The sequence below is a fragment of the Mesoplodon bidens genome (assembly GCF_964165515.1).
Source record: "Mesoplodon bidens genome assembly, chromosome: 1".
NCBI lineage: Eukaryota > Metazoa > Chordata > Mammalia > Artiodactyla > Ziphiidae > Mesoplodon > Mesoplodon bidens.
Window position 1 is genome coordinate 183,221,161 of NC_138176.1, and position 27,824 is coordinate 183,248,984.

The 27,824-nt window shown below is 39.8% G+C and overlaps 1 protein-coding gene across 1 annotated transcript; it reads right to left on the bottom strand.

The window, feature by feature from the left end:
- Positions 1–272: 272 nt before the first annotated feature.
- SDAD1 (SDA1 domain containing 1) lies at positions 273–26,867 on the bottom strand. Its single transcript, XM_081245106.1, has 22 exons — positions 26,668–26,867; positions 23,174–23,278; positions 22,609–22,707; positions 20,497–20,607; positions 18,237–18,308; positions 18,048–18,148; positions 17,021–17,078; positions 16,414–16,488; positions 14,898–14,999; positions 13,243–13,312; positions 12,138–12,241; positions 10,458–10,515; positions 9,281–9,339; positions 8,592–8,668; positions 7,254–7,351; positions 7,071–7,147; positions 6,370–6,499; positions 4,791–4,885; positions 4,509–4,699; positions 4,317–4,401; positions 2,965–3,126; positions 273–1,153 (listed from the first exon to the last, which is right to left on the bottom strand). The coding sequence occupies exons 1-22, from the start codon at positions 26,755–26,757 to the stop codon at positions 1,106–1,108; spliced, it is 2,067 nt and encodes a 688-aa protein (XP_081101232.1). The 5' UTR covers positions 26,758–26,867; the 3' UTR covers positions 273–1,105.
- Between the last annotated feature and the right edge of the window lie 957 nt (positions 26,868–27,824).

The following is a 27,824-nucleotide window of genomic DNA, read 5'->3' on the forward strand; positions in this document are numbered from 1 at the left end:
GAGAAAGTGAACAGAAGATGCTGGAAAAGGAGTAAGAAAAGTGGTTTCAGAAGCTGCTGAGTGGGCAGAAAATTGCCTTTTCCTCTAGCTTGAAGCAATTTTCCCAACTACCACACTACCTAAGAAATCTGAGACAAAGAGCACCAAACTATTTCCAAACACAACAACTTGCAAACAGCTGACCACGGCTCTCATACGGTGACCCCTGAAATCTACTCAAGCACACCTAGTGAAGGGAGACAACACACACCACTCAGCACACAGAGTACCTATTTGACATTAGAAACCTTTTATTGAGTGAAACAAGGCAAACGGCGGGATGAAAATATTACAGGGTGAAGGAAGGCTGAGGAAACCAATCTAATTTCTTTTTCCTCTATGGAAGAATGAGCAGCCCAAATGATGAACTGAAGCCACTCCAAGATTACTATTTATACGTAAGGCAATGTAAAAAGCGAGGTTTTAACCAAAAAGCCTGTATCTGGCATTAAAAAAAAAAATTATATCTTTTGGATGGATGGACTAAAAAAGCTATACTGTCTACCCAAAATCTGTACAGCAGGGACCTGTTTTCAGCAGGTAAGCCTATTTACAAGTAAGATCCTCTTACTCTTGTAACATTGTCCTGTTTTAAGAGAATATATAACTCCCATCCCCTGCAGAGTTAGTCCTCTGTGACCCCATAGAAGCATGAACCTATCTCTACTAGAGAACTATTTATACAACACTGTAAGTACACAGATACATACTTGCCCCTCGCCCCATCCTACACATAGGCTATAAATACCTTGAGTGAGGAGTTGTGGCTCATTCAATTTTATATCTTCAGTGACAACTAATAGGCACTCTCTCTTTCTCTCTCTCTCTATATTTTTTGCATGAACACTAAATGAAAATGATTTTACAACACCACTACTGTTTACATTTCAAATATTCCCACCCCTACCCATCTCTAAAATAAGAACACCAGAAGCTACCAAGTTTACTCTGGTTTTCACAATATAGTGCTTTTGGACTTTTTAATGTAAACATTCTTAATGTACTAGTTTTCAGAGTAATGACAGGAATTTAGCATTCTCCCTGGAATGGAAAACTTGCTTGGAAGTTACTTCATTCTTTTTCTCTTTTTCAAGAGAGCATCTCGTAACGCCAGCTGGAAGATAAAAAAGAAAAAAATGTAAATATGATCTACAGAAAAAGACCACAGGACCAATGTTCACAGCGAACCTATGAACATCCTTATAAAGTCTTAACAGTTCCCGAAAGAAAACAACAGAATATTAAATAAAAGATTATTAAGAATAAACCCAAATTATAAAGATAACCAAGGTCAATGTATACATCTTAAGTGTGTGATGGATATTATTCCATTAATTCGCAAGCACCCACCACTCTTTGAGTCCTAGAAACTTTAGAGCATTTTTGGGGGTGGAAGTTGCCTGGCTCTAATGAAGCTTTTTGAATTTTATGACTTTAAGTTATTGACTTCTTGCCTTTAGCTCAGATCTGGGTCTTGGTATGTCTTTGTAGATATGCAGAATAACTGGGATGCTTATGGTAGGAAAACAAAATCAACCAGTTCATTTTAACCTAATTTGTACACCTAAGAAGGTATTTCTCAGATTCAGCTATCTATGTCTTATTTTCTCATTTGTACAGTTTAATCACAGTATCTGTTCATATTGTTCACATGAACTAGCACATATCCAGTGAGCTAACTTCCTCTTACAAAATTCTTTCATCTTTGAGAGAACTATTTTATACTGAAAGAGGTACAGGAACAAAGCAAGGCTTCTCTATCATGCCAAAAAAAGGCATGCTAAAAAAATAAGAGGAAGTAGGGGCTGGGGGAACACCCCTAGATAAAATGCAGCAAGGTCACAAAAACCTCAAAACGAAGCAAGGCCTGCCAACTGGATGATCATTATTTCCTCGACCCAAAAATCTTATAAAGGGCAGGGGAAGGATAAACTAATGAATTTAATCAATTCAACCATGCATTTAAATTGAATTGGCAAAAGTCAGACTATTTAACAGCACCTTTCCTTTCACCTAAACTTGCAACAAATTCTAATCAAAATTACTGCCACTTTATTACTTACATAACATGGTTGAAGAGCTTACAACTAGAAAGATTAAATAAACAGAGTTACTCATACTGACTTGGTTCCCACACCGATGGAGCCCTGCCCTGGAGAGCTGGCTGTCACATTCAGGCCAGGCAGGCTCATCCTTGGCTTGCAATTTAGGAACACTGGTTCAGAATGTGGCACTATTTTACCCTTGACCTGACCTCCTAGAGATTCTTCCTAGTACATTTAGATATACACTCTGGTACACTGGCAGTAGAGGAGGATATAAAAACATAAGTTTGTTTTACTACAATGAATTATGAAATAAGCAAGCCAACAGAGCAGCCCAGGACTACCAATCAAAGACTGAAAATGGATAAAATGCAATTCCAAAGGTCTGTAAACATAATGGCTTTGCAAAAGGGTACACAGAGAAAGGATCATGCCAACAACAGAACTGTTAGTTTGTACTGCTTTCCTGAAACTGTTAATGAGATATTACCACACATAATGATTGCTTTTTGGAAAAAAGTACCATATAAGAAACACTCAAAAATTATTATTCAGTTAATTTTGATTTATTTCACAGATGCAATGTCAAGAGAATTTTAGCATAGGAATGGACCTCAGAGCTCATCTAGTTTAAACTCCTTTATTTATAGAGGAGGAAAATGGCCTCCCTTTTGGTCACACAGCTGAATCTCAACAAAGTCAAGCCTAGGATTTACAAGCCCTGACCGCTTTCCACCTCTCCATGCTCTCCAATAATGCACCCCATTAATCCTAAGACACACACAATACAAGGTTTTAGAAGGCACAACTCCACTCAAATGTAGAGAAGTCTTAGAACAACAATACCACTCTACCCAGTCAAGCTTCAAGTTGAGCTCACCTGCTTTTCTCGGAAGGAACGCTTATTTTTTGACCGGACGTTATGACTATACCGCATCATCATGAAGTTCTTCTGTTTTTTCTTCTCCTTATTCGTGGAACTGGAAAATGGATTCATTTTGGTTTTCCTCCTCACAAATTCTTTTCGGTCTGTTTTTCCAGCCTATCAGCACACACACACAAAAATATCACTGCAGGAGTTATCTCATCAACATACACGTCTCCTCTGTGCCAGCTCCACTGGATGCCAAGGACACTAAGGTGGAGGGAACACACAGTCACTGCTCCCCAGAGACTCAGTTCAGTCCAGGGGAAGAAATGACCATGATGTGTTGTAATGGGGCAAGGGGAGCTCAGTGGAAGAAAAGGTTTCTTAGAGGCCAGAGGAGTCTCTGAGAGAGGGAGACCCTGTAAGCTGTTTTTTGCAGGATGAAGGCCTTCCTGGTGAGGAAAGGAGGGAAGGGTAGAGCATTTCAGGTAGGAATAGTATATGCAAAGTTGCGGTGGAGAAGGAACATGGGTTTTCAAACTTATCTAAACAAGTGTCAGTACAAGTGGAATAGAGGGTAATGCGGAGCCCATTTGGAATGGCGTCTGAAACAAATCAAGGTAGAGAAAATGAATCTGGAAAGGTAGGCAGGCTGCAGTCGCAAACAGCCACAGGACTTGCCTGAGGCAGCTCTGTCGCTGGCTTTTCTTTAATGACTTAAACATTCCCCTGCTTTTCTCATAGCTCTGGTAAATGTACTGAGCCTCCCTGAGACCGTGAACATATAACGGTGCCTTTCTGGGCTCTACAGCTTGTCTTAGACAGTGGTTACATACGTGGCTATCAAGTTGTTAAAACTCATCTAACTGAACACCTCTTATCTGTGCCTTTTAATCTATGTTAATTATACTTTTATTTAAAACATTAAAATAAAATACTGTAGGGACTTCCCTGGTGGCGCAGTGGTTAAGAATCTGCCTGCCAACGCAGGGCACACGGGTTCAATCCCTGGTCCGGGAAGATCCCACATGCCGCGGAGCAACTAAGCTGCTGCGTCACACGACTTCTGAGCCTGCGCTCTAGAGCCCGCGAGCCACAACTACTGAGCCCATGCGCTGCAACTGCTAAAGCCCGTGCGCCTAGAGCCTGTGCTCCACAACAATAGAAGCCACTGCAATGGGAAGCCCGCGCATCTCAACGCAGAGTAGCCCCCGCTCACCGCAACTAGAGAAAGCTCGCGTGCAGTAACGAAGACCCAATGCAGCCAAAAAACCCTGCAGTTCTGTGCCTATACAAGTTCTGAGTCATATTTCACTTTATCTGCTTTCTGTTCAAACAACTAGGCAATGACATGCCCCACTCACCACTGCAGTTGCGAGTCTTGTCTCCTTGTCAGACTTTGGCTTTTTATGAAGGCGTTCAATGTCCCGAAGAGAAAGTAACTCACCCCTGGGGTGAAGGAAAAAATGTAATATGTAACAAGGATGGAATTCCTTTTCCTAATACTTTCATAATCACGTGAGCTGACTGAAGACCTGGTGTACACACTGTCTTACCGGGGCTCCTCATCACTGTCTATTTCAATGTACTTCCTCTTTTGGGCTTTCCCAGGGGCAGCGTCGAGTTCCTTCCTCATTTGGGCCATTCGGATTTTCTGGAAGTCTTCCTGACTTAACACTCGGCTAGTGCTGACGGCTGCAGCTTTGGCTTTCCGCTCCTCCAAGGGCATGCTGTTCAGCTTCTCAGACTTGAAAGGACACAACACAGGCTTAAACGGCTATTAGCTCCAGTGAGGGCGTGACCCCTCAACACTGAGAAAAGGACATTTGAGGACTTACGATTTCTTTCTGTTCTTCATCGCAAGAATGGTGCACGTCAACCCATTCGCCATCGGAAACTGCCTCATCACTGAGACTGGTGTTTTCCCACTCATCTGTGTGAAAAAGAGCACACCATTAGCACCCACTTTATGTTGAGTGTTCATGGTACATTGAGATAAATCAAGCAAAAGAAAACTTAGGTAATGAACCTCAAATAGATGCTTACCAAGAACTGAGCAATATTATTGTTAAATAAACCATATCAATTTAATTAAGTCAAGGAACAGAGAATAAGCCCTGATCAATTATCCACCGTGAGCCCAAACTTTGCAATCTTTCTCTAACTCTCGTGACTCAACACAAGAGGAACAGAGTCCAGGATTAAGTAACCTGCCCCGGGCCACACTGCCAGAAATGCAGCCTCCACTGACATTAGGAAAATCATGTATGACTCTAGAGCCCACGTTCCTTCCACCAAACTAGCCATGTCCATCAGAACTGTACCTGTACATTTACAGTGGCCACATACAAGTTATTTAACTTGTCTAAGCACATTTGCACGTTTGAGAAATTAGTTAGAAACAAGTCATTCAGAGAACCAAGGTAGAAACTTTTGGTTGTGTAAGAACCTTGGAGACACCTCAGTAAAGAGGTATCGGAGTTCCTAACGGAGCCACCACAGTAAGCTTTCAAAATGAAGGCTACCTGCAGTCTCTCAGCAGATGCCCATGTTCTGTAAGACAGCGTCCCAGCTCTTAGGCCTGGCCTACACAGCCACTCACGTGAGGCCCCACCTCTATCTCTAGCCTCATCGCTTTCTGTGCATCACCTTGTATCCTACATTCTAATAGTTTCCTGAACCTTCAGTACTTTGCTCACAGCTTGCCTGGAAAGTCTCCACTCTACTACCATTGCTCACTAATCATTCCAAATACGGCTCATGGGTCACCATTTCCTTGAAGCCTTTGTTGAACCTCTGAGGTGGACCTGACCTCTCTCCAGCCCTTATACCCCACTCCAATCATAAATCCTGTTAATGATTTATTAGCTGTTTATGAAAGACCCTCAAGGACAAGAACCATATCATTCATCTTTGCTTTGACAGTGGCTGGCTCATAGCTAATGCTTACGAAAGTTTTGTTGAAATAATGAAGGAATGAACGGGAAGAAGACAGGACCCTAGCGACCAAGGCAGTAAATGCTAACCCTGGAAATGAGAATGGAGTTCCTCAAGCATTCTTCGACCAGTTCAACAAGCATTCTCCTTCAACAGGAGGACTGCTATAGACTAATCTTCATTATTTTTTCTAGGCAACAAAAGAAACCCATTATCTTTCCCAAGTGTCAAACAGCATGCCCTTGATAAGGGGAAGCCAATCTGAAGGACATGAAAAGGCATTTCCTACACCAGAATGTAAATTCTCTCAGAGCAGGACCATGCCCATTTGACCTTTAGTGCCCGTAACAGGGCGTGGCACACAGTCATTACTCAGGAAACATCTGCTGAATGAATGTCCAAACAGTATAAAGATTTCAAGATCAATACAGATATAGCAGGAGTGATTTTGTCCTGAATAATGGTGAAACAAAAATGAACCTTCATCATCTTCAGCACTTTTTTCTTCTTTTTCAACTTCCAGAACTTCTGCTCCTGGAATGTAATCTTTAGCATCTAGTTCTCCATATTCTTGCACTCTTGCTTCTATGGAGGCCTCTGTAGGCTTACCCTAAAGGAAAGGAAGTAGTTTTTAATGAGGTCCTTAAACTGCAAAACATTATTCACGAAAAGGATTCTCTAGGATTATGAATTGAGAGGGAGAATCACAAAAAATGGAAGCAATCGAATGACAAAAACAGTCCACCAATGTCTTGGGTCAAAGTAAATCCCCCAGCCAGAACTTTGCCCACTGTTTTCTTGCTTTCTTCTGATCCACCTCAGGAAACTTCAGTTAAGTCTTGAGATCTCTCCTTCTGTTACATACATGCATCTTTCTTTGTCCCAACTTGAAAGAGGTAGTATCTGGTTAGGGAACAGCCTGTTCAATACTGGCATCAGTTACTGACTTCAAACAGTCTAACAGGTCTATAAGAGTCATTCATCTTCAAAGAGCATATACCAACTATAAAACAGTTAAGCAACAGTATTCAATCAATTTTATTCTGAGCTTAAAGAATAAAACTACATGTATCACCAATACTCCTACTGGAAGCATCAGAAATACTCAAACTCAAATTGTAGGAAATTACCCTTACTTTCTGAGACCAAATCCTTGATCAACATATGTATGCTTCACCTACCCGGAATTTCTTTTGTAACATCTGAGGATTCAGTGTTCGGAAGAGCTGAATCAAAGTTCTAGCAGACATCATCACATCTGGAAAATAATACCTTTAATTAGAAACTTCAGAGCAAAGAGTCTACTGAGGTAAAAACGAGTTACTCTGTACTCTTTGATCTACTGAGAATAACACACCACTTACTCTTATCTTTGTGTGTTTTATACTGAGCCAGGTCTTGGAGAAGTTCTTCAGTCATGGCTAGAGGACATCGAGCTGTTATTTCTTTTATAGCATTGATTCTAAAAAAAGGAAAAAAATAAATTAAAACAAACAAAAAACCCCCAGCAGTTTCATGTGGTTCAACCTAAGAATATTTTCTAAAAAGACTAAATCAAAAGGAATGTAAGTTGGGTTTTATAGGTCTTAGGTCTCTAAAACTGCAGCATGGTAGAGTGTGAGGTTGGGGAGCCTCAGAGGGCTTTGATTCCAGACAGTTTACTGCCATTTCCTCTACTAGAAGAATAAGAAACAGTGTCATCTCTGTAAAATACAGGCATACCTCAGAGATATTGCAGGTTTGGTTCCAGACCACTGCAATAAAGTGAGTCACAGATATTTTTTGGTTTCCTAGTACATACAAAAGTTATGTTTAACTATACTGTAGTCTACTAAGTGTACAATAGCATTATGTCTTAAAAAGTACATAACTTAATTAAAAAGTACTTTATTGCTAAAAATGTAACCTTCATCTGAGCCTTCAGTGAGGCATAATCTTTTTGCTGGTGGAGAGTTTGAAATATTGTGAGAATTACCAAAATGTTACAGAGGCATGAAGTGAGCCACTGCTGCTGCAAAAATGTCACCGATAGACTTGCTCCGCACAAAGTTGCCACAAACCTTCAATTTGTAAAACAACGCAGTATCTGTGAAGAGCAATATAGCAAAGGGCAATAAAAGGAAGTGTGCCTGTATATGACAGCAGCGTTTATTCGCCAACTCTAGGGGAGACAGTACCCGGTCAAATAAGGAAAAGTTAAAGGTCTTTAGGGCTGTTATCCCAGCAATAGTTTCCAAGGGAGATAAAAAGCAGCTGTTCAGCATACTGCTTAGTTATCAGGACAGATCAGTCGTCCTTAAATTAGTGCTCACACTCATTAAGTGCTTTTGAATTAATCAAAAGGGCCACTGAACCACCTTGGGATTAAAAAATGATTCCATAACGAATCATTTGTTCTAGGGAAGATAGGAATTCAGGGTAGAAGACAGAAGAAAAACATTTAGGTTGCCACACAAGCATTCATTTGAAAGAGGGAAAGCGAGTTAAAAAATAAAACGTTGATTAGAAGGGCAAATATCTTTTCTCTGGCTCAAAGTTCTGACCAATAAATTAAAAATACCAAGCCTGCTGAGAAGACTGAAGTGTACTTTAAACTGTTTTTGCAGAGAGCACATTATAGATGAAATTTTACATCTTGGTAATGGAAAGCAAACCCAGTGCGTTACAACCATACCCACTGCCTATAGCCACATTCTACATACCCTACTGTCATGACCTCTCCAGAGTTCTTGTCGGTAACAAAATTGTTGGCCACAGTCATGAGCAATGACTGCGTGATCTGAACGGGAGGGAGAGAAAGGATATGAGTGCTGGTAAAACGTCTACACCTACTCAAACGCTTGACGATGAAGGGACCATAAACTATTACAGTGGAGAAACAGCCCTCCACCTTCGGTTTGGGAGTTGGAGGGATCAAGACTGAGGAAGACTGAGAGAAAAATATTCCACTTTGGGTTTTAGCCTTCTTCTTAGCTATCCTCAGATTAAATTAGGCTCGCCTTTAATATTAGTTTTCAACATGGATTAAAAATTGCTTTGACCCACGATCATCCAACACTATTTTAATCAAAGAAAGAAACGATCAGTTTTGAATAATAATCACTATAAATTCACTGATATTCTTGCCTCCCCAGCATAAAATTTGGCAATTAAACAAAACCAGAATTCTCAACAACTTGTCCAAAATACACTTTACTTTCTACAGTAAAATGTTTTTACTTCTATGAGTAAACTTCTATGGATATCTCCTTAAGAGCTAGTGTCTCTTCTACTCAGTTTAAAAAAGGCAGGGAGGACAGTAATCCCTGTGGGAAAGGCCACCATGATATACTTAGTGGAAGGGCTACAGAGGCACTAGATACTGACAGAAGTAAAGTTGAAGAGTTCTCACCTCTGGAGGTACTAAGTGATGAGATGCCTGTGCAGCAAACAGAAGGATCTTCGTTACTTCTAAAAATGTCAGAGATGGGAAAGGCCACAGTCAGTTTATTGCCCTGCCCTCAGGACCACAGCAAACATGGCCAGCACACGCTGGCCATCATGCTCCTGCTGCTTACTCCGCCCCAACACCCAACCCCCGACATCTGCCTAGCTCACTGCCTCGCTTCCTCCTGGCCCTGCTTAACAGCATAAAATTAGTGCTCACACTAATTATCAAAATGATTTCCTGACCACATAATCTAGACAGAACCCACCCCAGCACTCCCTACTGTCCTCACCTGCTTCCTTTTTCCTCAAAATACTTACTGTCACCTGGACATATTATACACAGCACTCTGTGGATCTTCCTCTAGAATGTAAGCTCTATGAAGGTGAGGATGTTACTTTGTGTTCACTGGTGTCTAATGCAGTGCTCAGACTAGCACTCACTCAATAAATGAATAAATACAACACATATATACACACACTCTCCCTTTAAAGGGGCAGTATGGATAAAGAACAAGGCCTCTGGCAACACGAAGAAGTGAGGTGAAGCCTAAACAGCCATTATTTGCTGAGTGATCTTGGTCTTTTGTTTTTTCTTTCTACTTCTTTCAGGATTGAAGTGAGGATTAAATGAGATGACTGTATGTAAAGTACTTAGCACAGTGCTTGGCCCATGTTGAATGTTCAATGACGTTCATTTCTTTCCTACCTTGGTTCAAGTTCAAATGCAAAAACAACCATCTCTTCCTTCCTGCTTTCATGTTGCTTTTAATTAAGAATATAAATGAGGGCAATGAAAGCAGTAAGTTAAACCCTGGTATCTAAAATGAAGTTACAATAAATAGTCAAAATTCTTTTTTAGAATTTTTCACATGAGTATTTATAGTATTACAAAAAGACTTGCTTTGAGAAACCAACATTTTGTTTCGGTGTTTTTTCCCCCCCTCAAATAATTATTTCTTAAAGCAGAACAATTACCTCATGGCAGAATCTGGAAAGAAAACATACAGGTTTCTCTCCTTGTCTCTGAAGCAGAACACACTTCACTCCTAACTCTTGTCTTTAGTATTAATTCCAGGACAAAAGACTCTGGATGGTTAACCCCAAGGCCATCAAAGGAACATGGCAAGTGGAAGCCTTACCTCTTTGGTGGGGCTGCAGAAACCTCTGCACAAAGGGGTAGAAGTTGAAGAGAAAAAGCTGTGGAAAGAAGAATGCACTGACTTTAATATATATCTAGTTGAGCTGTGGAGTTTTATTTCTCCATGATGCAATTATATCACCAAGCTCAACTAACTGGGAATCATTTTTTTACTTTCTTTTTTTCTCAACAAGCATTCATGCTACAGGATGATTCAATGTGCTGTATTAACCAAAGAAAGGAAGGCCTTGTTGCTATCCTATAATGTCAAGGAAGAAGAAAGTGTACACAGAATAAACCAGGGGGTGAAAAGGCAGTCAAAAAGCAACTTTCTTCTACTTTTAAATTAGTGTGGCTGCAGAACCAATTTTTTAGTCTTCAAAGATAATAGTAACTCAAATCTGAATAGTGCCTAGTGTACTCTGATCACCAAAAAACCCAGTCTAGTTCTGTTATGGGATACCAGTCCAACCACACTGGAGGAATTATTCTGAGCTCCATATTTTAGACAGAAACCACTAACACTCTGGAGTCTACCTAGATAAAGGAGACAAGGATCCAGTTATTAAAGCAATTGTAATCTTTAACTTCAAGAAGAGAAACTTTGGAGATGGCCTGGTCTTCTTCAAAGTTCATCATGTGAGAATAAATTTTTTTCTATTTTAGCCACAGAGCAAAACCAGGACCAGAGAAGTAAAAGGGAAGACTTGTGTTCAATACAGAGATGGGTGTTCAATTGTAGCCAGTTGTGAAACTCCAGTATCATTTCCATCAAACCATGCTTGAATTGAGAATCACTTTTGCTTTTCCATTGAGCTCAAATTCAGGTGTGACTTGAAATTACTGCACAAATGTAACAAGAATTGACCTGGTAATCCTGCTTTAGAACTGCAGCCCATGTAGAAAAAGCAATTTATTCACCAAAATGTTAAGTTTTTCTTAGAGAAATGGAATAAGTGCATTTATTCATTTTTAACTTGATATATGTCTATACTGTTTGATTTTCAATGAAGGAGCCTGTTTTACTTCTTGTTTTTTTTTTTTTTTTTTTTTTGAAGAAAGCAACACATTCAGTGATGATCAGAACAGCACTATAGAGAACAACTTCAATGGTCATTTCTTCATGGGCTGAATTTCTGGGAATCCCTCCTTTTCTACAATGGCAGTTAGTCTGAGTATGTGTGAGGTTTCCATATGTATACACAATATATATACATTATACCACCAAGGAGCTCTTGCAATCTAATTTAATATAAAGTGAATGACCAGAGAATTCAGCTTTGCAAACATGATCCTCCTGCTAGAGTGGGCTGGAAGTCAGGAAAGCTATGAAGGGGTAAACTGTGAAATGTAATAACAGTTGATAAAAATATGTGGGCTCTGTTGGCTCAGGAAAATGTATAAGTGAAACATAGATAAAATAAAAAGTAGAAAAACAGAACAAAAATAGTCTGTCCATAAACTGAATACATGTACAATTCAACATCCATACTAACTGATAAGAAAACAAAGCGACAAAGACAGCTATTTTCAGAGTGAAAGATTTTATCCCTTTGTAAAACTGTATGGGTTTAAATGGTTTGGGAGGATAAAATTAAGCCACTGCTCTACCTTTGTGTCCTTTTACCAAGAAAAATTCTACTTCTAATATCCATCGAGAGAAACATAATGTAATTCAAACCTCGTGAATTCCCACCAATCTGGAGATGAGGTTCATGAGCATCATCTTCACTTCAAACCTCTCCTTAGAGCTCTCTAGCTGCTTCAGTAGTTTTTCTGCAAAATCTGGAAAGGAGAATATCAGAGAAGTATACTGTGGGCCCATGGTCTACACAACATAATCTAACAGGTGTAGAGAAAAGCAGTAGTTTGATCACTGACTCTGGTATGGCTGTGCCTGAAATCACTCTGCAGAACCAGGATGGTAAACACAGCGGCATAACTGAAGGTGAAAAGACTCACACACAGGCAAATATACCTTCAATGGTGCCCAAAGTTAAGTCTTAAGGATTTCCAAGATTTTTAGTATCAACACCTTGAGTTACTGTTGACAGATGCTCCACTTATAGTTCTCTGGGGCCCTGCTTCTCAAAGTGTGGTCTGCAGACCACCAGCAGCTGTCCACCTAATAGCTTGTTAGAAATACTGAACTGCAGGCCCCACCCCCAGACCTACTGAATCAGACAGAATCTGTACTTTAACAGGATCCCAAGGTGATCAGTATGTGCCTTAAAGTCCGAGAAACACTGACCTAGAGGAAGGGTCAGCAAACTAAAACTAAAATACAGAGAGCATTTAAAAGCCCCACTGCCCAGCCATACCCCATATCACCTAATCGGTCTCTGGGAATAACAAGACCCAAGTACCAGTATAGTTTTATAAATTCCCCAAGTGATTCCAATGTGCACTCTAGTTTGAGAACTAGTGTTCTAGAACAGGGTTTCCCAAACTTGGTTTCCACATACCAGTTTAAAAAAAAGGGACTAATAAAAGATTGTCAATTTTTCATTTGGTCAAGCACAATGTCTTATAGTACAAGTACTGTGTTATTAAAGACATGAATTGCAAAGAGAGCTGTTCCTCCATGTTTTTCTTATTTTGCTGTGGATTGGGAATCACTGCTTTGGACTAGAATTCTCTAGGCTACAACCAATAGATAACAACTAAGCATTTACTGATTGTCTATTAAGTGCCAAGGATTTTATATTCCCTGGTAACCTTGAAGGTAGGAATCTAAATAGGCAGGTAAAGCCAACAAGGAACTTGGGAGGTCATAATTATAGTACCTTGGGGATCATGAATCAAGTGAATAGCTGAAAAGTTAAACACCTCCGGTTTTTTCTTCTTCTTTTGTTTCTGAAAGAAAGGGAGAGGAAAACATTTACATTCTGAATTACAGTGAAGAGGCCCTTGGGATTAAATGTGCTAATGTGCTAAAGGCTGTTATCAACTCCATTACACTATTTATATTTATTTTATTTATTTTCCTTATTTTTTTTGGCTGCGTCGGGTCTTAGTTGCAGCACACTGGATCTTTTGTTTAGGCATGCGGGATCTTTTCGTTATGGCATGCAGTCTTCTTGGGTTTCTCTCTAGCTGTGGCACGTGGGTTTTCTCTCTCTAGTTGTGGTGCATGGGCTCCAGAGCATGTGGGCTCTGTAGTTTGCAGCACAAGGGCTCTCTCATTGAGGCACGTGAGCTCAATAGTTGTGGCATGCAGGCTTAGTTGCCTCGTAGCACGTGGGATCTTAGTTCCCCAACCAGCAACTGAACCCACATCTCCTGCATTGGAAGGCGGATTCTTTACCACTGGACCACCAGGGAAGTCCCCATCACACTAATTAAAAAGAAAAAAAATCTTTGTTCCAAAAACCTTTTTTTCAACTAGAAGAACCAGAAGGTGGTTTTTTGTTTTTGTTTTTAAAGAAGATGTTGGGGTAGGAGTTTATTAATTAATTTATTTATTTTTGCTGTGTTGGGTCTTCGTTTCTGTGCGAGGGCTTTCTCTAGTTGTGGCAAGCAGGGGCCACTCTTCATTGCGGTGCGTGGGCCTCTCACTATGGCGGCCTCTCCCGTTGCGGAGCACAGGCTCCAGACGCGCAGGCTCAGTAGTTGTGGCTCATGGGCCCAGTCGCTCTGTGGCACGTGGGATCCTCTCAGACCAGGGCTCGAACCCGTGTCCCCTGCATTAGCAGGCAGATTCTCAACCACTGCGCCACCAGGGAAGCCCCTAAAGGTGGTTTATAAGATTAAACCTTGGGGACTTCCCTGGTGGCGCAGTGGTTAAGAATCCGCCTGCCAATGCAGGGGACACGGGTTCGATCCCTGGTCTGGGAAAATCACACATGCCTCAAAGCAACTAAGCCTGTGCGCCACAACTACTGAGCCCGCACACCAAAACTACTGAAGCCTGGGTGCCCAGAGCCCGTGCTCCGTAACAAGAGGAGCCACTGCAATGAGAAGCCTGCGCACTGCAACGAAGAGTAGCGCCCGCTCGCCGCAACTATAGAAAGCCTGTGCACAGCAACAAAGACCCAACGCGGCCAAAAATAAAAAATTAAACCTTGGATATGTTCTAGCTATTAGCACCTGTGAGACTTTGGAAATGGGAACATTAAAAAACACACAAGGACCAAATTAATGACTTTCAAATAATTATTACAAAACAAAATGTACTTCATTTGCATACTCTTCTGAGAAGACATCGTGATCAAAACAAATGAATTTAATCAAATTAATTTATTCAAGCCACAGATCTTGCTAGAGCTGAGAACATTTATTCATCTAAAAAATTAGTGCTTAAAAAGTCATCACACATTTCTAAGACTTTCAAAAGTCTTTCTAAGTCTTTTCTCTATTCCAAATGCTTAAAAGCTTTTCTAAAGACCACATATTCTGCATTCTAATGATTCCTATCTCATTTCCGAGGTACAAGTCTCACCTTGAGGACTTTCATGGCCTTTTCCAACTTTTTCTTGTTTTTGGAGCTTTTCTTCCCTGTGGCATACTGCACTAGCAGGTCTCTTGCTGTTGGTCCTTCATCCTGAAGAATAAACTACTTTGTAAAACTATAAACAAGGAAAATCTGCATAGAAGCAAGGAATAACCCTTTCAATCACTTCTTTGTACTTATACTCTTTGCATGCAGCTATTAAAAATAAACACAACTTTAAAAATTCAATAAAAAACAAATTTGCCCATCTGCAGGAACAGGCACATACAAAGGTTTTCACTGCAACACTGACTTTTGTTTTTATTTTGCTTTTAGTTTTTTTTTTTTTTTGCGGTCTGCTGGCCTCTCTCACTGTTGTGGCCTCTCCCGTTGCGGAGCACAGGCTCCGGACGTGCAGGCTCTGGACGCGCAGGCTCAGCGGCCATGGCTCATGGGCCCAGCCACTCCGTGGCATGTGGGATCTTCCCGGACCGGGGCACGAACCCGTGTCCCCGGCATCGGCAGGCAGACTCTCAACCACTGCGCCACCAGGGAAGCCCCTTGCTTTTAGTTTTTATTGAAGTATTAATATACAGACAGAATGAAACTTTGTTTTTATTTGAAAAAAGAAACTGGAAACAAATATTTATCAATAGGGAAATGCTTAAACTATAGTACATCCATATTCTGAAATATTATGTGGAGGTTAAAAGAATGAGGTAGATCTATATGTACTAACAGAAGAATATCTAAATGCATTGGTACATCTATATATGTCATCACAAAGGAAGCAGGTTGTAAAATAATACATATATTATTTATATATATTTTAAAAACAGACCACACACATAAGACAATATGTATACACATCCACACAGAAATGCATGGGAAACGAAATGGTTATCTATGAAGAAGGAACTGGGAAGTGGCAATAAGAAAGGATCAAGATAACTTTTATCTATAGTACCTGAAATTTTATACAGTAAGAATGTATTGTTCATACATTATTTACTAAAGTAATAACAAAAGGTGTTATCCCATATTCCAGTATTCTTGTTACCAAAATGCTAAAATGGGAAGGGAATTCCTTTTAGAATTTCTTTTTAATATTAATAAAAAATATTTTTTAATGAAGAAAATTTCATGACATCATAAATCCTGATTCTTCCTTTTAAAGATGCTGTACTGCCCTTCTCCGTTTCTCCACTCTAAACTTCCATGATGTCAACACTCTACCCCAAAAATATATTGGCAGTAATTTTTATTCTAAGTTCATATAGTGAGATATAGGTATAGCTTTAGCACTAAGAACAAGGTTGAATGAATCTAAGTTTTATTAGTTACTTAACCAATCTTTCTGAATGTAAGTGACAAGTTCTAAATAGAATAAAATCTCAGCATGGCAGAACTCAATAAAGGATAAAGGTAGCATCTAAGTTTCTTTCCAACTTTTACAATCTGTACTGAAAACAATAATAAAATCTGCTAAACTGTAAAGTTCAGAAGTATCTATGGTTAAACTAACCTCAGATTCTGAGTCACTGTCCTGTTTCTCCTCTTCATCTTTTCCAAGGAAGAATGTCAAAGCAGCAACTAATATCTAAAGACCAATTCAAAGTCAATTACTCATCCCAGCTTACAACAAAGAATAAATACTTTTGTCTATATTTTACACATGCATATGAACTAGGATCTGAAGAAAAAAAAAAACAAAGAATGGTAGGATTTGGGCTCATCTGTCTTAGCCCGGCTCTACACAGTTGTTATCCTTCAAGTAGGAAGTCAGGAACTTCTACATCTCCCCACAAGAAAAGTGATATAGCCCCTCTAAGAGAAAGTCAAACATGTCCTTAAATTTCTTTCAGCTGTGCCTGAGTCCAATAAAAGAGCAGTCAAGAATTACAGAGGAAAACATAAAATAAACACTAAGGCTATCATTTAATACCAAGCATTTTAAAAACTCATAATTTTGCGTGACTCCTCTAAAGTGCAGATAAACCAGGGAAGCAGCCTAAGCACAAGCAGCACATCCGCACACCACTTCTTCCTCGCATACCCATCTCCTTCACCTTCTAGCTGGAGAAGCGGGCTACTCACAGACAGTGCCTTCACACAGCCATACACGTGCTCACCTTGGTGACCTTAGAGAAACATGCTGTGGTGATCACATTGACAGTTTTGGCATCATTCCTGGGGGAAGACAGTTGAGTGTTTTAAAGTGAATTTTCATTCGACTGTATTTGACAGCATAGACAATGGCACAAAATAAATCGTAAATATTTCTGACATGTTAAAATTCATAGTTTATAATATTTCAAAAAGTCACAGGTTGCTAAACAGTCAACTACAGGCAAACATTTAATTCAATTTTAGCCCAGTCTTGTGTCAGAAAATTATGCAGCCATGCAGATGTATTTTTTGAAGAATTTTTAATGACATAAAACCTGCTCAAGATAACTGGGGGGGGAATAAAAAACCAGTAAAAAACTAAAATACAGCAAAATTCCAACCATACTTTAAAATTCACATTAAAGAAAGGACAGGAGGAAATATCATAAAATATTAACTGATTATCCCTAGGGGGTGGGACTATCAATAATTAAAAAAAGAACTTTCTAGCTTCTCCAAATCTTCTGCTGCAACGAATATTACTTTTATATTTTAAAAAAATTAGTGAATAAGAAAAGCAAAAGACATGAGTTGGGACACTGTACCAACAAGCCAAAGTTTATGAAACATGATAATTTAAGTATATAAGGTAAATTGATTTGAAAATCTTCAGAGAGGCTGAGTAGAAAGAGCCCGGATTTCAGTCAGACAGATTGGGTTTGAATTTCAATTCTGCCTTTTACTAGCTACTAAACTTAAACTTATGAACCTATGGGTTTCATTACCTATAAGGTGGGAATAATCCCAAATAAGCTGCATTACACTGTTCTGAAGGTTGAATGAGGTAAGGCATAGTGCAAGTGCTCAAGAAATGGTAGTGAATATTGTTATTAGTCATTTGGATTGCCTCCATATTTCTACTTCCAACTTAATCTATGGCAGAGATATATTAAAGAGCTCAAAATCAAGAAAAATATTTGTGTATGTGTTCTGTGGTAATTACAAATGAAAAAAAGACTATTTCGAAAGAGACAGGTACATAGGTATTACCAGATGTTTCTTCTGTAGAGTTCAATCATCACATCCAAAGATATCTTGGCTGCAGTTGCATTGCTATCTCTTAACATGGTATACATGAAATTCTGCAATACCTGAAGAAAAAGAGGAGAAAGAAGACTTAATAAACTGCACGATACTGTAGTACAATGCTGCAAACATGGAAAACAAAAGGGTACTTACTACATTCACTTTATTGTTCTTGTGTTTTGCATTTATATTCTTGATATCAGTCACAATATGAGTATATAAAGTCTGAGGAAAAGAAACAAAAACATATACACATTAACCGACATTTCTAACCTTGCTTAATTTGGAGAGAAATATAAATGTACTGGAGGATTTAATTTTCCGCACTTTTCATTCTATCACAAGAGACCAAAAACAAATAAAACAAACAAAAAAAAGCAGGTAAAGCAAAATGAAAGTTACCCTCAAAGGTTAAATATGAAGTTATATGACCCAACATTTCCACTCCTGGTTATATATCCAAAAGAAATGAAAATATATTTCCAACCAATGTTCACACAAATATTCATAGCTGCATTATTCATAACAGCCAGAAAGTGAAAACAACCCAAATGTCCATTAATTGATGAGTGGATAAACAAAATGTGGTATAACCAGACAATGAAATATTATTTGGCAACAAAAAGTAATGAACACTGACACGCTACAACATGAATGAACTTTGAAAACATTATGCTAAGTGAAAGAAGCCAGTCACAAAACAATTACATTTTTTAAAAATATTTTATTTTATTTTTAAAATTTTATTTATTTATTTATTTATTTATGGCTGTTTTGGGTCTTCGTTTCTGTGCGAGAGCTTTCTCTAGTTGTGGCAAGCGGGGGCCCCTCTTTATCGCACGCGCAGGCTCAGTAATTGCGGCTCACGGGCCCAGTTGCTCCGCGGCATGTGGGATCCTCCCAGACCAGGGTTTGAACTCGTGTTCCCTGCATTGGCAGGCAGATTCTCAACCACTGCGCCACCAGGGAAGCCCGACAATTACATATTATATGATTCCATTTACACGAACTATCCCGAGTAGGCAAATCTATAGAGACCAAAAGTACATTGGTGGTTGCCTTGGGCTGGGACAGATGGGAAAATGGAAAGTAACTGCTAATGGGAATGGGGTTTCTTTTGGGGGTGCTATAAGTGTTCTAAAACTGACTGGTGATGGTTGCAAAACTCTGTGACTACACTAAAAACCCCTGAATTGTACATTTAAATGGATGCATTGTATGTGAATTACATCTCAATACATTTGCTTTTTTTGTTTTGTTTTTACAAAGGAAAGTCGGGGCTTCCCTGGTGGCGCAGTGGTTAAGAATCCGCCTGTCAATGCAGGGGACATGGGTTCGAGCCCTGGTCTGGGAAGATCACACATGCCATGGAGCAACTAAGCCCATGTGCCACAACTCCTGAGCCTGCGCTCCAGAGCCCGTGAGCCACAACTACTGAGCCTGTGTGCCACAACTACTGAAGCCCGTGTGCCCTAGAGCCCGTGCTCCGCAACGAGAAGCCACCGCAATGAGAAGCCCAAGCAAGCACCACAACAAAGAGTAGCCCCCGCTCGCCGCAATTAGAGAAAGCCCACACACAGCAACGAAGACCCAACGCAGCCAAAAATAAATAAATTAAAAAAATAAAAAGGAAAGTCCAAGCCCCTAACTGCATGCAAGACAATATTGGCAATTTTACAAGTATCATTGGTACCCAAAATATGCTTCCCTGGATCACTTTTATTCACAAGTTAGTCCAAGAAGTACAACTGCTAAAATCAAATGGTTGCAGTGTCTTAATATTTTGAAAAAAAAAAAAAAATTTTTTTAAGTTAATGTATGTAAACTTTAGTTTCTCTTTCTTAAAATTATTTCATAAATCTTCAACTTCTGGTCTTACTTATACAAGCAAAAACGAAGTCACAGGGAAATATTAATAACAAAAAAAGTCAGTTTTGGGGGGAAGAGGGTGGGAGTGGTTACAGCCACGAGTGTCCAGTCCATGCTCTGATTTAGCTGGTCAGTACAGCACAGTGGAAAAGGGCTTGGGTTCTGGAGCCAGGTTCCCTGGGTTTATGTTCCTGCCTCACCACTCAGAAGCTGTGTGACCCTGGGAACATCACTCTCTCTCTCTGTGCCTCAGCCTTTTCATCTATAAAATAACAACAACAATAACCCCTATCTCATGGCACTTTGTGAGTAAACGAATACGTAAAATGCTCTGAAAATGGTAACCTAGCAAAAAGTAAACAATAAATGTTAGCTATCACCACTATATTGCATGCACACAATGGTCAATTTTTTTCCTATCAAAATTATTCTTAGCTGTATCCAATAGTATGAAGCATCAAGAGACTCCAAATGCTATAAGTTTCATGTCACTGCAAGGAAGAATGAGATATGGAGCGGAGCGGGGAGTGATTTTGCTCTTTACCTTTCGAAGAAGCTTATCGTGGCAACGCAGAAGTTCAAAGAAGAGTTCTAGCAAACTTGACGGATTGATGAGATTCTTATTTCTCAGCAAGATCAAAGCTTTGCAAAATGTCTCAGGAAGGAAAAAGAAACATACTATAAGATAATGATAAAGTTAGGATAAGGAAATGGAGCAAGTATATCCCAAAAGCACTTAATGTCTTCTACTAACTAGGCATTATTCTAGGCATGGGAACAGAACAGTCAGACTCTGCCCTCGTGGAGCTTACACTGGGGGTGGAGCAGAAGAAGGGACAGGCAAGCAAGTAAGCATATCAACAGGTATACCTCATACAGGAAGGAAATAAAACAGGGCAATATAATTGATACATAGTGACTGCAGGAGGGCTCCTTTACACAGGAGGTCCAGGAAGTGTCAACATAGAAAAACGCAGTGATCAGTAAATCCACAGAGATAAGAAAGGTGGGTTACAATAACATAACACACTAAATTGGGATAATCAAACTGAATTTGTGACCTTACGAGGCATTCTTTTGAAATACAGTTTGTAGTAAGAACGGTCCAATGGTAGTTGTAGCACCCTTGCTTACCACCAACTTTCACAAGTACACTCTAAAGAGGAATGCTAATTATACAGACTCAACCCCTTGCTTCCTAGCAACGTCCTAATTATTTTTAAAAACCCACTAATCATCATAAGACACTATAAAGAAACACACACACACATTTAGTTATTTAATAATGCCTGCAGACCAATTCGGTTGGGTACTGTTAGCACACAAAACTTAAGACCTAACTACTTGGAAAGACACTAAGTCTCCACACTCAAAATCTCAAATCTGTATGGCCCACAAGGACTTGACCTAAGTCTTGACCTAAGTAAAAGTCTTCTGTTATGGTTCAAGTTGGAAGCCTGTTAGGCCGTGCTGTCAGGTCCCATGTCCCAACTGAGAGTTAATCAGAGACTCCAACCTTGGCTTGTCTGAGATGGTATTCTTTTCTTTTTTCTTTTTTTTTTTGGGGGGCCTGATCAAATTAAGATAATCCTAGAGAAGTATAAACATTGAAGAATTACAGAAAGCCTGGGAAAATGCAAGAATAAGAAACAAAGTTGCATCTACAGACTTAGCATTTTTATAAGTTTTGGTAAAGGATATTAGTATGTTTTGAGATCATAATATTTGTGTCAGTTCTACCAGCTGTAAAGGTGTTTGAAAAGCTGATACATAAAATTTGAAAATGCCTCTGGTTGGGTTCCCTAGAAGCAGAACCCAATTTATTACAGAGGTTTGTTCAGGGTGTGCTCTCTTCTAGAAGGGAAGTAAAAGAAGCAGGATACGGCAGAGAAAAGCTGGGCAAGGATGTGTCCTTGGCTGGAGTCTAGCTTTAGTCTGATTACAGAGAAGCCCTGGAGCACAAACTGCAACACAAAGTTGGACCTTGGGGAAGGGTTGGGCTTTTGAACATCTGGGTTACTCAGATACCACCTGTGGGCTGGGAGGGCCACTTCCCAGGTGTTAGGGCTCCCATTTAGCTGAAGACAGTGCTCCAGAGAAAGGGCAGCTGGGGGCCATTAGCAGCCAACATTCCCCGCGGGTGGGGGAAATGGGAGCACTGGCCTGGTAAAGGGGATCCCAGACAGGACCCAATGTCAATCACTAAGGTAACAATGTTTAAATGCTCAAACTGGCTAATTAATAGATACATGTCTAAACTAAGCTTTATAAAAACTATAGGTTATAATTAGGGTTCTTCATGCATTTGAGATTTGAATGACTAGAAGGAATCACCTAATCAAAAAAGGGAAAAGAGCATCTTGGCAGGGTTAGCATACTGGCAGAACTGAGAGATCAGAGAGAGGAGTGCAGCAGAAAAGGAAGTGAGGCCAAAAACACAGGAAGGAAGCAAATCATGTAGGGACTTACAGGCTAAGTTAATAAATTTGAGTTTTATTCTGTGTAAATGAAAAGCCACAGAAGGATTTTAAGGAACGGGTGACACACTGATTTACATTTTAGAAAGATGTTTAGATGACAGGCTGTTCTCCTTTAAACACATATTATACGCACATGTGAACACAGCACAATTTATCAATCCAACTACTGGTCCTACCATTCGGAGATCTGGATCCAAGACAGTGTGGTTGTAGGAGAGAAGATCTTTCAGCTCTTGAGGAAAGTTACTTAAATGTTCTGGATAACAGTGACCAATCTGTAATAAAGCAAAGGCTCTTCTGAAGTTTTTCTTTCTCTCCTATAATTCATATGCACATATTAAGGATGTTCTGCAAAAGGAGAATAAAAGGCTATGTTTCATAGAAGTAGATGGCTCCAAACCATCTCTTTTTCTTCTACATGCTAATCTCTCTGACCCCTTTCATATTTCCTCTAGCCTTAGTAAAGTAGGTGACATGATTCAGAATCTGCTTTTATGATGAATTTGAAGAAAACAAATAGTTTGAAAGCTTTTTTGCTCCAGCTGGTTCTGTGAAAAGCTCTAGTGAAATCCTCTAACTGAACATAAGGAGGAAATAAAATCTGCAAAAAGGGAAAACTAATTTTCTTTTTAAAATTAAGTTTCCATTCCCGAATGGAATGAGGTTGGGTGTAAGTGAAAAATATTCTGCAAGCTGTGTGCAACAACTGGTCTTTGTTTTACTCAAAAGTTATCTTCTTACCTGTGCCATAAACATCACCAGCTCTGCCAGTTCTTTGCTGGGTTTATTTGGTTGTAATTTGAAAATCTCCACATTGGATTTGTAGTGATTATACTGCTGTAGAAACTGTAGAAAAAGAAAATTTAAATTGGTCACCTTCTGTTATAAGACTTTCTCAGTAGAGAATTAAAAATTACTTAGAAATCTTTGATAATGGCATTGAGAAAAAGATGTGGCAAAGGTATGTAGAAACACTATGTTTTCCTTATCAGAATTCTTCAAAATGAGTTTTGAAAAATCTGCGCACATTTTGGGTAATCTAAAGACCCTTTCCCTTATCATTAGAAATTTAGGTAGTAAGGTATAAAGAACAGTGAAACAAGAGTCAAAAACTCAGATCTGGCTCTCTACTGCCATTCACTATCTAAATGACCCCCTACTATATTGTCCATGTATATAGAGCACTAATATCTGCAGAAATATGTGAGTCAGAAAATGTAAATTATAATTCACGTACACAAAGCTCTCTAGTCAAAATTCCCCTCTTCTTTTAAATAATAATTATGATTTTATCCTGGAGTTCTAGATAAGATGTGTTAACAGGCAAAAGCAATAGACACACAGAAATAATAGCTTCCATTTATTCAGCACTTGCTGTGTGCCAAACTCATCATGTACATTATTTCATTTAATTATGTTTAATCATAACAACAACCCAACAATCTAATGTTGGAACTCACAAGGCCTCAGTTCCACACCCTACAGCTACTCTCATGCCTAGGCCATGGCTTTAAACTATGTGTATATGTGTTAGATAAGAGTGGTAGGGAGAAAGGAGGAGAGGGGGAAGGGAAGGGAATGGGGAGAGACACTCAGAAAGAGAATGAGTATTTCTTTCTTTCTTTCTTTCTTTCTTTTTTTTTTTAATTTGGCTGCTCCAGGTCTTAGTTGCAGCACGTGGGAGCTTCGTTGTGGCCTGAGGGATCTAGTTCCCTGACCAGGGATTGAACCCAGGCCCCCAGCATTGGGAGCATGGAGTCTTAACCACTGTGCCACCATGGAAGTCCAAAGAATGAGTATTTCTTTATATTACCAGCCCTAACTGGTTCAGTGAGCTCCAAATTCATATACCCAATTGCCTGTTTAGATGTCTAACAGACATCTTAAACTTAGCCTAGTCAAAAAACATAACCCCTGATTTTCCCAACAAAACTGCTAAGCCTCCAGTTTTTTCCAAGAGTAGGAATCAAGAGGGAGACCTGCAGTCCCTACATGCTTCAGTTAAGACCCTACCTCCCTTAACTCCACGTCACCACTGACAAGTGAAGAGAGGGCTCCATAACTCAGTGTGCTCCTGGCAAGATTCTTATCCCACTTCTTCCCCTAGATGACTAGAATGTAATCTAATGAGAAAAGTATTTTTATCTGTACTGCTCACTACCATAGTCCCAGTACCTAGTACATAACAAGTACTAAATAGTATTTGTCAAATACCCAGATGCAGAAATAAAAAACCTGAACCATCCTTCCTTCCTTCTTTTTTCCTTATCCCTCATATTCACTCCACCAGGAAGTCCTACTAGCTCTATTTCCATGTAGAGCTAGTCCCAATCTGTTCACTTCTCTCCACCTGTGTTGGTAATTCCAGTGGCATCACCATCCCTTGCCTAGGCTATTCCGACAGGTCTCATATTAGTTACCCTGCTTCCAATCTTGCTGCTCTACAATCCATTCTATCTACAGCCTCCAGAATAAATTTTTAATAATATAAATCAGATCATGTCACACCTCTGCTTAAAACTCTTCAATGGCTCCCTAACACACTAAGAGTAAAATCTTAATTCCTTACCGTGTTTTAAAAGGCCCCACATCATTCCACCTCTGTCTGCCTGCATTTCGCACATCATCTTACACTACCCTTTTCTGTGCTCACTACATTTTAGCCACACTGGCTGCCTCTCTACTTCTTTTCCACCAATAGCTTCTTCACTTCTTATTCCCCCTATCTAGAATGCTCTTGATCTGTCTCAATATCATAGCAGACGAGCCTTCCCTGTTCATGGGAGCCAAATGAACAGCCTCCAATTCTAACATATTCATATCCAGTTTTACTTTCTTCAGAATTCTTACTACTATATGTTTTCCATCACTAGAACATAAGTCCAAGAAAAGAAGGCTCTTGTATCTTATTTATCATTGCATCCTGAGTGCTGAGAATTATACCAACACACAGTAGGTACAATATGTGTGAATTTGCATAAATATTTGTTAAGTGAATGAAACAGTAATCCTCTGAACTAGGTATTATCTCCTTCTCACATATTAAAATACACATAGGCTCAAGTGGTTAACCCTCTCTGGTTACACAATTGGTCAACAGTTGGGCCGGGATACGGAGTTAGTTTTGAAACCAATGCTTTTAAATACAGCGCTGTACAGACTCTCAGCTATTACTTCGTCTAATGGTTTATAGTGCTTCACACATCTCAAAGCCTCACCTATATTACTTAACTTCTTGTATTTGTTCCTTAGTCTTTGTTTCCACTCCCTTGAATCTTTGGAAAGTCTCTCTCTACTGGTGACCTAAACCACTGAGACCGCCATTTGTTAAAATGTATTCACATAAATATTTCTATGTGAAAATCTGGGGGAGGAGGGAAACGAGAAGGGCAATCAAAAGATGAATAATTGTGTTAGCCATCTGCACATACAAGTAACTGAAGCAAATACCTGTTTAATGCCGGTCAGAAAAATGGGTGTCTGAAGAAAGCACTTGCCAAATTAATGTAGCAAAATCAAGCACTTTCATTTTGTCACTTCTCGGCTCAAAAACCCTTAATGTTCACAATTTGTATGAGGTCAGTATACAAAGCCCCTCACGGTCTGAACCTAATCTAATTTTCAATTTCATCTTTTCCCGAGGTAAATTCTCACATCCAGGTCATGCCAGCTTCCGATGAGACTGAATCCTGTTTTGTAACTAGATAATACTAAGCTCTTATGTCTGTCCCTTATACTTGAGAATACTCCCTCCTTCCCAACACAGTCCATGGCACAGAGCGCGGGCTCCCGGAAACAGACGTCGGTGGGAAACAATCTAAACAAAAGTTTCATCCACTGTTACAGACTAATTCCATTTAAGGGTTTCAGAAAAGAAAAGGCTTGAGAAACCTGTCTGGAAGTCAGAGGTTGGGGGCGGACCATTTGTCTCTAGACCTCAGTGAGGTCGGGAGATAACCCCTAAAGCAAAAATGAGGTCTTTTAAATGGTGTTTCTGTGGCAGCAGGGTCTAAGGAGCAGGCAGAAAACCCAGACGGGCAGCAGATTTCAAAAGGTGGGGAACGAACCTTGTGGCATGTCTCTCCCTTAACCCCCTTTCTCCTCTCGAGGAACCCCTGAACTTAAGAGCAGAACTCGAGGCGAGCCAGGATCCCTGCTCCACTCCACGCCTCCCTCCAGCCACTGTCTCAACCAGACGCGTCCCAGCTTCTAGCCTCACCGCACCGCATTCCTACCTCCTCCACGTAAGCCGGCGGGTCTCGCTTGATCAGATTCTGTAACTGCGGCAGGTTGCTGGGCAGCTTGTTATTGTTTCTGCTAGACATGTTAGCTGCTGACTGGCTCCGCGACGAGCAGTTTTAAGAAAACCCACACCACTGGCAATTGCCAACAGTCTCAGCTACGGCTGGGAGTCGTGCTTCCGGGTACGACCGGAAACAGCACATGGGTAGCTCGGCCGGCGGCGCCATCTTGGCTCTTAAAGCGAGCTTGACTACGGGAGCCTCAGAGTGTCAAACTTACTCTCACGGCGAAATACTCTATAGTGGTTTTTACGAGGTTTTTGCTTTTTTCCTCGATCAACCGCTGCTACCGTCTAGCGTTCCTGAAATAATCTGAAATGCAAAGACTTTCTTCACACACCTTAGTTTGTTTCATCATCCTGACACTCTTATGAAACAGACAGATGAGAATTAATAGTTTTTATTAAAAAACTCGCAGCCTAAAGTTAGACGCTAAAAATATCCCTGGGGAGTTGCTAGCGCTCTCCTATTTTGGAGAGGGGGAAAAAGGTCAACGAGGGGTGTAAACTAGTTTTCTTGTATATCTTAAATAGCTGTTCTTGTGTTGTTTTTAATTGTTTCAACCCAATGTAACCAAGGGAAAAGGGTGTGAACTGGATAAAATGTAGTCATGTTGTTTGTTTTAAAATGCAAATGAATTTGTATTTAAAAGCCAACTATTGTTATAACCTTTGTAAGTACTGTTCAGCCAGAGTTTTAAATTCAGATCCTGGTAATTTGAAGAGACTACATTTCCACAGTTTCATGGTGTGCAAAAATAAATATGTGGAGAATGAATGAATGAAATAGAGTGTTTTAATATAAAGAGACACTTGATCACTCACTCTGTTTCAAGCCCTTCACTTGTATTTAATCCTGAGAAGAGCCCTCTAAAATATGTACTATAATTATCCACACTTTGCAGATGAGGAAACAGGTTCAGACAAGTTGACTGCTTAAGTTCATAGCAGGTGAGGAAGCTGGGATTTCAATCCAGGCAGTCTTGATTGTAAATAGATGAGAAAGAAAAATGTAGCCTAACAGTTGTCAGCTGGGAAGCTGGTCTGGCATCAGTAGATGAACCATGGTATTCCCCTGCTTAACATGAGCAA

Coding starts and splice junctions, on each gene's coding strand:
- SDAD1 (XM_081245106.1), bottom strand. CDS start 26,757: ATGTCTAGCAGAAACAATAACAAGCTGCCCAGCAACCTGCCGCAGTTA. Junction 22,708..23,173: donor TGGTGATGTTTATGGCACAG/GTAAGAAGATAA, acceptor GCTTTATTACAG/ATTGGTCACTGTTATCCAGA. Junction 7,148..7,253: donor TAAAACACACAAAGATAAGA/GTAAGTGGTGTG, acceptor ATTATTTTCCAG/ATGTGATGATGTCTGCTAGA.